This window comes from Vidua chalybeata, chromosome 2, assembly GCF_026979565.1.
Source record: "Vidua chalybeata isolate OUT-0048 chromosome 2, bVidCha1 merged haplotype, whole genome shotgun sequence".
Classification (NCBI taxonomy): Eukaryota; Metazoa; Chordata; class Aves; order Passeriformes; family Viduidae; genus Vidua; species Vidua chalybeata.
Genome location: NC_071531.1, coordinates 42,504,250 through 42,518,769, shown reverse-complemented (window position 1 = coordinate 42,518,769; position 14,520 = coordinate 42,504,250). Strand labels below are relative to the sequence as shown.

General features: G+C 36.3%; 1 protein-coding gene across 6 annotated transcripts in view; it reads left to right on the top strand.

Annotated features, from left to right (window-relative positions):
• Window positions 1-14,520, top strand: part of GPC5 (glypican 5) — a 232,117-nt gene that overhangs the window by 103,114 nt on the left and 114,483 nt on the right. For all 6 annotated transcript variants that reach the window (XM_053934470.1, XM_053934475.1, XM_053934474.1 and 3 more), the window contains 2 exons: window positions 6,816-6,949; window positions 11,322-11,447. In XM_053934470.1, the coding sequence (XP_053790445.1) occupies window positions 6,816-6,949; window positions 11,322-11,447 (260 nt within the window). The remainder of the gene's footprint in view (window positions 1-6,815; window positions 6,950-11,321; window positions 11,448-14,520) is intronic.

Below are 14,520 nucleotides of genomic sequence, written 5' to 3'. Positions count from 1 at the left end.
AGGAAAGCACAGATAATTAAACATTGATAAGAAATGAGAACAGAGTTCTCAAGAACTTGGACAGGATTACTTATTTTGATAAATGTAGTAGTAGGAGGAAGATATGAGTCTCAGTCATGTGAAAGTTGGGGACTGTGACTCCTAGAACCCAGCAGCTTGAACAGCAGTCTTTTACAAAACCATATGAAAAAATTCTAATTATACAAAGCTGGTTTACAAACTCTTTGCATTTTTGTCTCTTTCCTTGGTCCGAATTGAAGATTTTGTAGAGTCGCAGAATGGTTTTCACTGCAAGGGACTTTTAAAGATCATCTAGTTCCACCCCCCTGCCATGGACAGGGACTCTTTCCACCAGAGTTTCCAGACCAGATATTCAAGGTCCAATCCAGCCTGGCCTTGAATACTTCCAGGGATGGGGCATTTCCCCATGACAGTGGTGGTGCTGCATAGTGCCAAACCAAGTGGAATTATTAGTTTGGTGTCTCCAAGTGGTACTTCAATTTATATATCACAGAAAATTACTTTCCTTTTATTTCCAACATGTAATCCTTTCTCATTCTTTTTCCTGAGGAGGCTGCCACTGCCTTGCTGGTTGGTGTGCATTCTGTACATCTGCAGTTTACATTTATTTTTCCTCAATACCACCTGCTTGGTTGTGAGACAAACTCTTTCCACAAGTTTTCTTTGAATTGGATTTGTCCTTTTTTGAGCTTGAAACCACTTCCAACTCTATATCTCTTGAAAAATTATAGCTGCACATTTTTGTGTATCACCTGAAATTTCAATTTCAATTTTGAATAAAATTTCTTGGAAAATATCATTAGCTGTCAGTTCTGTTTGAGATTTGTCTTACAGGGGATTCTGAATTGTTTAGTAATTTTAGCAGGTATTATTCTAAGTGTCTAATTCTCTAGGCTTTTGTTCACAATGTTTTCCTCCTCGTTTGTCATGGACTTCTCCTGAAAATTCTGTAAAATGCTAAAGGGTAGGTATGAATCTTGTAATTTGCCAGTGTAACTCCAGAACTTGGTTATTTTCCTGTGCCTGAGACATCTTGTTAGAGTCAAGTAGTCACAGATAAAGAAGACAAAATTTGGAAAGAAAGCAGAGAAAATAATACGGAATTTCTTCATGGTTTTCCTGGGTTGCAAACCTGATACTTCACCAGTCTCTCCTCACATTAATGGTTGCATATTAGCAGTTTTCTTGTTCTGAAGAAAAAGCAAATGTTTATTACCTCATGCTTGCTCTCCTTGTTTTCAAAACCTTGGATTTTGTCTCGATAGGGAATACTTAAATCTCCCATGTGTGCCCTCTCATATGTCAAAATACATTTTTCTTTGAAACAGAAGTTTGAGATTAAATGAGCAACTGTTCCAATAGAAAAAAAAAAAAAAAACAAACAAAAACCCCCCCAAAAAAACCCCAAAAAACAAAAAAAAAAAAACCCAAAAAACCAAAAACTAAACAAATCTAAACCCCCCCAAACCAATAGAAGGCTGCTGAAGTGCTTGGGAATACTGAAATACTGATGCTCCCTCTCGTGGTTTAGTTGAAATAAAACAAACCAGGGAAACTATAACAGTATAATGCATTATTTTCCTTGATCAAAATCTTTGGTATTTTTGATTAGTAATCTGGTGCTGGAAATGCTGTCAACTCATCAAAAATCTGTTTCTAGAAGAAAGTATTCCTTTTGTATTTCTAGAAAGGAAAAGAAAATTAACCACAATTTTATTTGTAACAAATGGATTTCCAACCAGCATAATATTTCATTCTAGCTTTATTTTAGGGTTGTTAGATTTCAGCTGTCCATTTGCTCACGAGTGTTTGAGTGGATTTAACTGTAAGGAATATGACAAGTTTGTGATCTGACAGCTAGAATTGAAAGCCACCAGACTAATCACTAGCTAAAACATGCATTAAATAAAATCAGATTTGGCATAGACTGTGCTGTGCATCGAGGAACAGGAGAAGACACCTCTCTGGGTACAAAACCTCTTGGTCTTTTACTCAGATCTGGCTGGGTATCAGAATCAGGAGTCTGAAAACTGTCCTTTCCTTCATTTAAAAAGTTCCTTTCATGGGTTTTTTTGGTAGGTTTAGCAAGCACTGTAAGTTTTTGATACATGTATCAAAAACTGTATAACTGTATATACATGTATATCTCTAGGATTTCCTGTAAATGGAGTATGTGTCAGGTGTTAAGCAGATTGATCCAGTCTCACTGACCTTCAAGGCATCAGTGTCCATGCAGGTATTTAAAACTTGAGTCTACTGAGACTTGGTAAATCTAGTTTGAATTGCATCACAGGACTTTGCATTGTTTGCTTCAGTCATTTGATGTAAAATAATTTTGGTAGACATGCTGAGGTCAGAAAAACCATTTATGTTGTGGGGGAAAAGAGCAAAAGGCACAAACCAAAACCAAAACAAAGAATGTGACACATTTCTCATATGGAGTGTCTGAACTTAGAGGACAAGGTCTGACCATTGCTATGATGCTCCCATCATTGTGCAGTCCTGTTTAAATGCAAAGGTTTATAATTCTCCAGTTTTCCAAACTGTGAGTAATCATAAGTAGACATTCTAAGGAATTGCACCAAGCAAAATCAAAGTGCCATAAAGTTCATGTGTGGCACTAATTGCAATTTAACTGCGTGGTTATTACAAGAGCTTTTAATTAACTCAGTCATCATACTGTGGCATACAAATTGTGCGTAATAACAGCATGCTGACTATAATGACAATAGGTTTGTCTGAACTGTGAAAATCAGGAATTTTATAAATTTCTGAGGTTTCTTTTTATGCTCTTAAATATTGTGTGGTATTTAAGAAGTTTTCAAAAATGGAAAAAAAAAAAGAAAGAAAAAATCCTAGCAAGTTGCTGAGGCTTGCCTGTTTTAAGATTTTGTGGAAGTCTAATTCTTCCTGAAATTCAGTGAGAGTTATCTCACTAAATTCTTTTTCTGATGATTTTTCTGTTTCACTTTTCTATTTTTCATCCTCTTTGAGGATCATTCTTTATACTTTTTTGTTTTTGAAGCCAAGAAAAATGCTCAGTTTTTGGAAACAATCAGAGGAAGTCCCATTCCAGTGACACTGGAAGACAGTAAGAATACATTCTGATCAGATATTGTTGAAAAATGGTAATTTATTAGTTCAGTAGAGTAGTAAGAACATTGCTCTTCACTCAAAGTTATGATTCCAATCTCTCAAGACTGGCAATAATAGCACTGAATGATTTCTCAATTGGAGGGTTAATTTTGCAGTGCAAAGACTAAAAATTAGGAAACAATGTAGCTAATGGCTATAGTTGTGCTCCTTCATAAAACACAAGAAATACAACTAGGTGATGTTACACTTATCACATGTACTTCTTCCTGTAGATATAAAGAAAGCATTAAAAAAATGTAAAGCAGAAATTATTATGGAAACTGTATTTATCTGGGTTTTAGACTGTCATCCACCCTGTGCTGGGAAATTAAATACTGGAATGTTTGAGTTATAAATTATTTGGCTCACAGACAGAACAGGCACCTGAAGGCAAGACAAGAGTACATGACATTCATATGCACAAGTTTACTGCAGAAACCAGGTGATAATGAAGACTGGGCTAGTGAGGGAGGCAAAAGTAAATTTGTCATGCACAGGAAGTTAATGACATAGAAGTGACAGACACTGCTGAACAGTTGAAAAACCCCGGGCTGGGTTCGGCTGGGTGACCTATATGAGCATGGTGTACAGACACAGAAAGAAGAACCAACACCACACAGAGCCAGTGGTCCCAGAGGTTTAAGTATCACAGATATAAGAAAGGTTACAGAGTAGCTGACATGACCATTGTAAATGCTGAAGTAGCTCATCCTTCAGAAACTGTGTCTGAATAAGTGAGTGGCTGCTAAAGAGCGAATTTTGTGCTGCTGCCCTCATTAACAGAACTGAGTTCTCAGCAGTATGATTACTGTCATGCATATCTTTGTGAGAATGGCAGAGGTGCATGTGGTGCTGTACACATGCTTTTTATTAGAATTTTCAGGATTTTCCAACAATGGAAAAAAAAAAAGTATTTAAAAAGACATTTCAGATAATTACTGGTTTTTAATGCTATTTTTATATATCAAATTTACCCAAGATTAATTTTTAAGAAAGATTTTGTATTTGAAACTGAGGTTTGTATTTACATGTATCAGTGAATGCAAATTTCCTACTATTTCAAATGCATTTCTTGAGACATTGACTCAAAGAGAACAGAGAAAGGCTGTAAGACAGTATTTTGAAAGAACTGTTTATGTACACCACATATAAAACAAGTATCATCCATATTCCAAGGCACTATGACTGTAACAATTATTGATTTTCTTTCCTTTTTTTTTTTTTTTGTTCATTTTAGTCAGAGCAAAATATAACGAGACTTTACTGTAAATTCAAGAAACATGGATAGTTGTGGATTCTCTTGTTTTCCTGGTGAAGGTGAATTTATATGAGGTTTTTTCAGTTTACTATATGTGGAGCCATTTTATTTATTTTTGTCTTTCTCTTTTTTTTTTTTTTTTTCCTTGACCTAAAGGACTGTTACTCATATGCTCAGGGGCTGTATTGGCCAGCAGATCACCTCCTTTCTGTTTCTCCTCTCCCCACAGGCTCTCACCCTGCAGTCAGGCTCTGCGAGTGCCTGGACATCAAATGTGCCTTGTTCAGATGTGCAAGGCATCTGAGACCTGCAACATCCTACACACCTGACCCAGGCCTGTCATGAGACAGGAGCCTCCTTCCCAAACATCTCGATCTGACTCTCACTCTCTGTTAAACCTTATTTTTATTTTTGGTAATACAAAGTGTAGCTGAAGAGCTATGGGAAGCTGGAACTGAGGCAAATTGAACAATCAGTTGCTTTGTCATAGAAGCTGATCATAAGCATAATGCTCCCTGTGTCACATCAGTGAGCATAAAAGAATATGATAAAAGTGAGACAAATGAAATGATGGAAACATTTTGTGTCTCTGGCATATCTCCATTATATTGGCATATAGAGGGGCTGATGTGATAAGCTGCTGCAGAGGCTGGCACTGAAGGAGCAAACTCACATAAGGATGTGTGAAGCAAGGGGGGAAAATGGAGAGTCCAGTTAAGCTGGTGGAATATCCTTTAATGTGGGAAATGCTTTACTGGAGGAAATAGACTGAAGGAGGGTTGAAACTGAATTTGAGGACAAGAAGGAATGTAGTGAGATGCTGTCCAGAGAGACACTGCCTCTAAGAAGAAACATGGAGATGAATGCCTCAAGTGATGTTCAAAGGGTAATCCCTTAAAGGACATTAGTCATATGTCCAGAGATAATTGTCTTGCAGGTAAATTCGGGCATGTCATTTGGAGGGGGTCTAAACTATAACTTGGCTCCCTGAGTTGTAACATGTGAACCACAGCCTAAAAGGACTACTCACTTTCAACTTGACCTTCAATTTCAAATCAAAAGGTGAACACTAGCTCTTATGTACTAATAATAATGATTCTTCTTTTCACTGACCTAAGCAAGTGCATTCAGTGAATCTTTCATTATCACCATATATAACATGCATGACAACAAACTCATTAAAATTAAATGTGTTTATTCTATTTTAAATTTTAAATATTTTTCTTGACTAGCTGTACAGGAGCTCTTGGTATGAAAGATGGTCCCTAAGATTTGCATTTCTCTCTTTAATGCATGATGATAACTTGAAAATGAGATTTATTTGCTGTCTCTGTTCTTACATGCGGGAATATAAAATAGGAAACAGTAATCCTTGTTGTGTAGCGTACACACTCCTTCCTTCACATGGTAGCATTTTGAATATGTTTCTGCTTCAAGATTGTATGTCTGCCTTAGAGGCCACATTGATCTCCTCTCTCCCTTTTTCTCTCTAAAAGTTGACTACCTAATGACTACCAACTTTTCATAAATCACATACAGTATTAGTTTTTCACCAGTGCCAGCTTACACAAATGCATACTGTTCAGTCTGCTTAATATATCTTGTCAGATATGATTACAAGCATAACTATCTCTTATTTAATAGATATATGTATATACCTAATTTTTTTTATTCAATGACTAGGAAGAGTAATGAGCTATGAATGTGATATCCTATGTCATAGAAAATGCTCAGTATCACATTTTACAAAGAAGAAAATGAGACTTCATGTGAATTTTTATCTGTTGACATCTAGATCAGAAAGCCGGATATAAAATTCCTTGGTATTTTCAACATCTGTGGTCCAATATCATTAAACTTACATCTTGGATCATTACCTTAATGGCTTTCAGTGTTGTAATGCAAGTTTCCACCATACTAAGTGTCCACTATATATTTGTGTAGGTGGGCTGAACATGCCATAATAATTCATCAACCCTGAAAGAAGGCAGAAAGTTCAATGCATATTAATAATATGATTGGGATACATTACAGAAAAAATGGAAATATGCTGCTGTTCACAACACATCATATTCTCTGAGGATACTGATACAGTCTACATAAAAATAAATTTCCTTATGGGAAAAAAAGCACAATCAATAAAATACATGGTGACTTTCTTACACACTTGGTATCCCTTACAAAGGAATGCTTTTACTGTTTTTTTCTACTATAAAATTTCTAATTATGTGTTTGCTGCATTCATTATGGATACAATGTTATACAGTATGATAATTAATTATGCTTTTCGTAGCTTAGTCTTTCATTCTTGTTAAAATGTAGTGAAACTGAATTGAGAGATACATAAAAATTGTTGCTTACATGTGTTCTTTCCTTCTTCTTGTGGCTTTTTTCCTTTTAGGTGAATAAGTTATGTGGTCCTCCTGTAAGAAAGCCTAAACAGTCTCCAGGTTGCTCCTTTGATCAGAACAAAGATAATCAAGGGTTGAAGATGTTCTCCAGAGACAGTGAACAAACACTCGCCAACAGAAGAAAGTAAGACATTAGTTTTACAGCCAGAAAGAAAGAATAAAGTAACCCATTAATTTTACAACAGAGTAGATTATGCTCAATGCAATGGCATGAGCATTGAGAATAAAGTCCCCAAAGAATGAAACATTTTAGCAACACAGCCTATTCTGTTACATTTTGGAAAGGGTGATTTCATAACTAGATTTTGTTTTTAGAAGTAATGGACATATGATCAGAGTCATTTGGTGTGATTTAAAGTATTTGGGAAGTAGATAACATTGATAGAATATGAGTGGTAGCTCTATGTGTAATTGTTAAAATTGCATTTAACTTTACATAGCAGCAGGCATTATTAAATTTGAGAAAAGTGACTGTAGCTTTTTACAGAAAACCATTTGTACAAGCTGATAAGACAGAAAAAATGAATTATTTTTCTTACATACCTTTCTGCTGCAAAAAAGAGACAACTAAACATTTGGGACTAAATCTTGAAAGCACTGTTCAAGCAAAACCTGCTGATTTTTTTTTCTCTGGCTCTTTTGCTGGTATATAGTGAATTGAAGTGACTGCAGAGGCTTGGAGATTTCATTTAAACCTGGCTCAGCATTGTAGGGTGAACTTTGTGTAACTGTGTGAGTTAGGTGTTTGAGCTGCCATCACAGTCTGTGGAAAGGAGAAGTCATTTTAGCTGCCCACATGCCTGTAAGCATCCAGTGCCACTCAGAGATACCCTGGGGTATGCCAGCTGATCTCCTGCCAAGAAGGATGCAGGTGTCCCATAAGTTGCATCATAGAGTTCAAGCCTGACAGAGTTGAAGAAGTGTTTGGAACATACTCTCAGGCACATGGTGAGACTCTTGAGGATGGCCTTGTGCAGGGCTAGGAGTTGGACTCAAAGATCCTTGTGAGTCCCTTCCAAATCAGCAAATTCTATGATTCTGTGGTAGCTTCCAGCTTTCTGCAGATATCTTAGGTAGCTGAAGGAATCTCAAAGGCTAGTCTATATTTAGACTAGTTAATCAGGTTTTTAATGACCGTAATAGCACTCTAAGGCATTAGGAATGTTGCAGTTAAGATTGAAGGCTCCAGTATGCAAATGAAGTACAAAGTTAAAATCAGAAATTTTGTTTCTATCATAGTGTTTCCTAAAACACAGAGAAGTTTTCTTTGTCCTCTTTTTCCTCTCATTTCACTTTGTAGTGCAGAAGGAAAGAGAAGTGAGAGAATTGCAGGGAATAATTGCTCACTGCTGATGTCTGGAGAAGAAAAGGTGCCTCTGAGCTTCAAAGGCAAACCATTCTTCTCAGTGTAAGGACCTCCAATTACTAAATAGTGGAAAAAATGCAAAATATAAATAGAGGTTTTGAAAACATTGTTGTAACAGAAAGATATGCAAACCAGAAGTGTACTTCAGCCAGCACAGACGTTTTTTAGGGAATACCCATTAAAGGGGTGCATGTTTCTCAGTTACATGCAAGTTCTTGATATTTTCTGATTGCTAACACTCTGCAAACACAATACCATATTCTAAAATCTCACTTAAACCAGGACTGTTCCATGTTTCAAAGCACAGAATGCTGTATTGACCTCAGGGAGATTGCCTGAGAGACCTTCAGGGGCACAAGAGGCAGCACAAAGCAACATTATTTTCCCTTCCCTTCCCTTCCCTTCCCTTCCCTTCCCTTCCCTTCCCTTCCCTTCCCTTCCCTTCCCTTCCCTTCCCTTCCCTTCCCTTCCCTTCCCTTCCCTTCCCTTCCCTTCCCTTCCCTTCCCTTCCCTTCCCTTCCCTTCCCTTCCCTTCCCTTCCCTTCCCTTCCCTTCCCTTCCCTTCCCTTCCCTTCCCTTCCCTTCCCTTCCCTTCCCTTCCCTTCCCTTCCCTTCCCTTCCCTTCCCTTCCCTTCCCTTCCCTTCCCTTCCCTTCCCTTCCCTTCCCTTCCCTTCCCTTCCCTTCCCTTCCCTTCCCTTCCCTTCCCTTCCCTCTCACCTGTCTGAGATTCTGGAGACACTTCATGGTATGTAAACTCTGCACCAAAAAGGGGAAGGCAAAGAAAGTTTGAAATCCATTGATACAGATTCCAGTTTAACAACTTGCTATCTGCTATCATCTGCAGTTGCTGCCTCCTGGATCATCTCCTTCCTTATTAGGCACAATCACTTTACATTTCACTGTATATTCCCATAGCAACTGTAAGAACCTCACGTGGAAGTGTGACTTCAGCAAGTGCTTGCAGCCTGCTCTTAAAGAAGGGCTTTTCTCTAACTCCACCTTATTTACCTCCTGTGGTACTTCTGTTTTCCAACCGAATGTCCAGATGAATGTTTACAATTTAAAGTACTCGTTGGGTTGCTGCTACCTGAACTTCTGAATTATTTTTACCTATTGGACCTAAGCTGGTATTTTCTGGTACTATTTGGTACAAGAAGAAAAAGAAATTTCTCTGTTCTTCTGATGCCAAAAAACTGTTAGATGAATTTAAAAAAATCTAAGCAAACCCTTCCATAGCAACATACAAACTCAGAAGTATGTAATGCTTGTTTCTCCAGAACTTCATACTGCAGACAGCTTCTAGTACAGAGGATGAAATTGTAATAAAGAAAAAAAAAAGAACATTTCTAAATAAACAGATAAAAAGTATCTTCAGCTTTCACTGACTGTAATTGCACATTTGTGGTCAGCTGCCTATAATTACATGCTATCTGGTCTAGAGGATGATCATGTGAAAATTGACATTCATACCGTTTGCCCTTCTAACTACTTTGGTCAGACATCAACAGGGGCTGAAATCAGTTATTACTTCTCTATTAAATTTATCTTTGCCTCAGGACGTATTTACTAATAAACGAAATGACCTTTCTGTTAGAATGCAGTTTGTGACAACATATTATGACAGCTATATTTATTTATTTATATTTCTTCAGAAGAAGAAATTCCAGCTGTTCACTTTGAGACGACTCTCTAAACACTATTTTTCAGCCAGAATGTAAACATAAAGCATAGACAAAATCAAAATCAATCCACTCAATGGCATTTGGAGGGAAATTGCAAAGCCACTGTGCACACTGGATTCAATTTTGGGTGTGGAGAAATAAAATATATGATTATTCATGGCTAGGAGAGTGTGGATGAATCATATTTAAAGCCTAGTGCACATAGGCAATTATATGTTGCATCGTCAAAATTGACCCTACATGGGATTTTTCAGAACTGCAGTTTTAGAATTAGTAGGGCACTCAAATCGCATTTAATAGACATAGTAAATGAAAACCATTGTAGTTTGTGTAAAATATTTGCCATATTACATGAAAGAAGGTATGGCTTTTTAGATTGTGGACTGTATAAATCACTGATGTTTTATCTGTTTTAATTTGAAGAAAACAATACTGAACAATTAAATTCCCTATAGCATATAGTCCTATGGAGACTAAATATAGGGAAATGTATATACTATTTCTGGCATTTTTTCACAGCTCCAGACACTATAAAAGGAGTTAACATAAAGTGGAGCTTGCTGGGTTACAGAGCAATGAGTACAACATTTGGTGGGGCTTTTCTGTGTGCCTGCAGGTCATTGATAATTCAGTAATGTGTCATGTTCCATTTAAGAATGAATAAGTATTTTAATTTTTCCCAGTAGGAAAGCGTCTCCCAGGAAGACATTTTCAATTCATAAACAAACAATTTATATTAAATACCACAATTCTGTTAAGAACATACCAACTAAAAAGTAATTCATTTGTTTTGAATTAAGTACAAAACCTTATCATTACCTCTGGGCATCTTTAAAATTATTTAAAATAACAATACATAATTTATAACCTACCACACAGCATATGGTAGAATTGATACTATCCTTCAGATAGTTATTTAAATCTTTACTAAATACTGAACACCTACATCTTAAACCCATTTTACCTGAATCTTGAGTTGCTGCATAACTTTAAAAAATAATTTTTGTAGTATTTGTAAAGATAGGTAGGAGACTTCTTGTCCGCACTTTTGGAAAACAGGAGACTTATTAATCTGCACCTATTTTTTTATTTGCTATGCTATTTTTTGGAGCATTTTTTCATCTATTTGTCCAACTATAGCATTGCAAACTGTGACACTACAACGCAAGAAAATTTCAGACTGAAAGAAATAGTTCCTGTTCCAGAGCATATGTAAAGTAGGTTTTTTTTTTTTTAATTTGACCAATCAGAGTATCAACTTTGTAAACTAATCAAGTGTATCTAAAAGAATCAAACTCATCTATTGACAGATCGATTTAAAATATCACCGGAACCACTGGAGAGTAGTGGAATAAACACATCCCTTATGTTTTAAAAATGCACAACAGCAAGGCAGCTCAGTGTTGTTGGTTGACACTGACAGTTATTTCTGGTGTTCTGTGTGCAGGGAGTTTATCAGCCACCTCCGGCTCTACAGAGCCTTTTACGGTGCCTTGGCGGATCAGCTGTGCGGGAACAAGCTGGCAGCTGCCGATGGGCTCCCGTGCTGGAATGGAGAAGATGTCGTAAGAAGGTAGCTTTCTGGCTCACTTCTGTCTTTTTTCTGTTGTAAGTCAAGTTTTGCTAAACAGCTTCTATTCGAGTCAATATGGTGTTTCCCTGTGTCTGTGTCAAGATTAGTTTGAAAAATAAATAAGCGTGGGTTCCCTTCTCTCAGGCTTCACCCGTACACAGTAGATAAAATCTCCCTGCATCTCTGTTTAGGAAAAAGAAAAAAAGAATTCCAATGTTCTTCAGACATTTTTCCTTCAAATTCGCAGCACCTAGAGATACACTGGAAAAGAAGCTGGATTGGCATTTACAAAATAAATGTTGGACAAAAAGAATATGGATTTTTTTTGAACTTGGTCTTTATAAAGTGCTCCTTTTAATGTTGTGTGTGGTAAGAGACTCAAGCATAAAATCTTCTCTGGCTGTGAGGTATGAAGTAATCTCTTAATATATATTGTTTCCCATGAGAGAACTAAAAGTTAAATGTGAAGATAAAGCATTTTAAAAGAGAAATGTGTATTTTTTCTATATGCAGCAGCTTGGGAGACATCATTCAGCAGCAGTGGCAGAGAAGAGATAATAAACTGCTACAGTCCTAGATGTGTGTCGCTGGAATCATTACACAGCTTATAACACACTAGCATTTTTGGACGGCAGAAAGATTTTCAGAGAGCTGATCTCTGTGTTTTTGCTTTATTGCTTTGATCATCAAAACAAGTATTTCTCTGAGCAGGAAATCCTTCCCTTCCTGATGACAGAGACCAAAATACTGAAAAGTTTGTTGCAGTTATTTGTACTAAAAATCATTATGTTAATGTGGTGTGGATTAGTAGGTAGTATCAAAGGTCATATCAAAGAAGGCTGTGAGGAGAGTTAGTAAAGTGTGAGACAGCAAATCGAGAGAGCAGTGGGCAATATGCACCTTTAGGTATTTCTAAAAAGTTAGATAGGACCTGTCATTTATTAATTGATACATGAGGAAACCTAGTGACATCCTTTTATCAAACAGCTACAGGCCCACTTTCCTTTATCTTCTTGGGAGTCACGTGCTTTGGCAGCACCAAAGTCCAGTGAGTGTTTATTACTCCCTTGACAGTCTCACTGGCAACCTTTGTCCAAGGATTTCAACAATCTTCTGAAGATGCTGTGTTCCTTCTTTAGGTGACTGTATTTGAGATTTAATCTCAACTGTACCTCCTTGCTTTTGTTTTTCTGACCATTCCCTGGTTCACTTAAAGTATTCCTACCAAATATTTCAGTAACAATATAAAGTGAGGGTTTTGTAATTACATATTCCCTAAGAACAAAGTTCTTCTATCATTACTTGTGTCTGCTTATATACTTATTATTAATACATTAGATATTTTCAAACCTTTCTTATTTTATCATATGATACTATTATGCTGTATCTATTATGTTATATGATTATACTATTACTTTGTTTATACTACTATACTGTACTGTTTGATTTTGATTGATTAGACATTAAGGTCCTGATAAATCAAACATTCCCTAAATTTTCTAAATTCATTGTTATTTTAAAAGTAATTTAATACTTATGCTAATATATATATATATATATAGGCTATATATATGCTTATATCTATGCTTTTATATATGTATGTGTGTGTGTACAATATATTTAATATTGGATCCACCCAAAGATATAATGGGTGACAAAACCACTGTATCTTAAAAGTAAGGAATAACACTGCGTTACTAGTTTAACTTAAAAATTTCCTTAACAAAAAAAATTTGTCATTGTATATATATTAATGCATATATATTTATATTTTTGGTCAGTAAATGTCAGTGTCAGTTTCCTGAAAGAGCTGAGATGTAGATAGTAGAAGTACAGAATGATTACTAAAACCAGAAGAGCAGGAAACCCCGAGTTGCTCTAGATTATCAAATGGAGCTGAGACCTGCAGATTAGTTCCTACATCTCAAGACCTCTGACTGTACACTAAATACTTTGAGGTACACAATCTCCTGTTTCACTATCTTCATGAAGGCACTCAGATCTGTCCTCTTCCATCCCTTCATTTTGCCTTCTCATTCAGTCAAAATGCCCTTTGTTCAATTGTAATTTTTTATATTTGTTCTTTGGTAACTGAAGGGGGGAAAGCTGTCCTGCACTTTGACCAAGGTAAGGGTTTTTTACTGTTAATATTGTTACTACAGAAGTGATCACCTAGGAAGAAGGTATAATGCTTGTATAATGGCTGGGATGCAGAGCAAGCATTTAAAATATATTCTGCTTAAACATTATCAAGATTTTTCTGGTGACAGGGACAAAAACAAGTAGTTTTGTTGTCCAGCAGCTACATAAAGAAGGACTTTTAAGAATAGGCAAGGCAGGCACTAAGAAACAATGCAACAAAAGATGATTTATCTTAGCAATGTGGAGATAAATTTGATAATTTCTTAAAATCTCCTCTAGCCCTATGATTTTGAAACTAGGATTATCTAAATCCTGTGTTGCTCAACTTCTATTGTCATGATGCCAGGATACCGTGACATTTTAGAAGCAATAATGACTGAGCAGGCATCATTGCTTTTCCCTTTAAATACTGAAGAACCTGTACACTCACTCTCTTTACTCCTTTTTTTTCTTTCTCCCCATATCCTGCCTGCCCACTAATATAATAATAAATAACAATACTGATGAACTCATCAGTGAATCTCACCAGTGTTTCTGGCACTGATGGGGAAAGGTTTACATTGTTCAAATTAGTTAAAGATAAATCAATTTTATCTATTTTGAGATTATTATTTTCCATCTGTTTTTGCCTTCTGTTTCAAAAACATGTGCCATGCTGATGACTGAAATTTAGGCTTGACATGAGAACACAATATAATGAACTATGTATTACTGGTGTATCAGGACCTGAGGAGATTGCTTAGACTACTTGCTGTATCTGTGTTTCAAGCTGCAGGTAGCAAAAAGCCCTGAAGACAGAAGACAGATGAATGAGGAAAAAAAAATCTTTGCAGTTTTTAATTTTCCTTTTTTGTGCATCTTTCTGAAGGAAGCATTTCAAAGGTTTAATCAGCTCTCTGACAATATTTGATATCAGTTAAGTCTTATAACC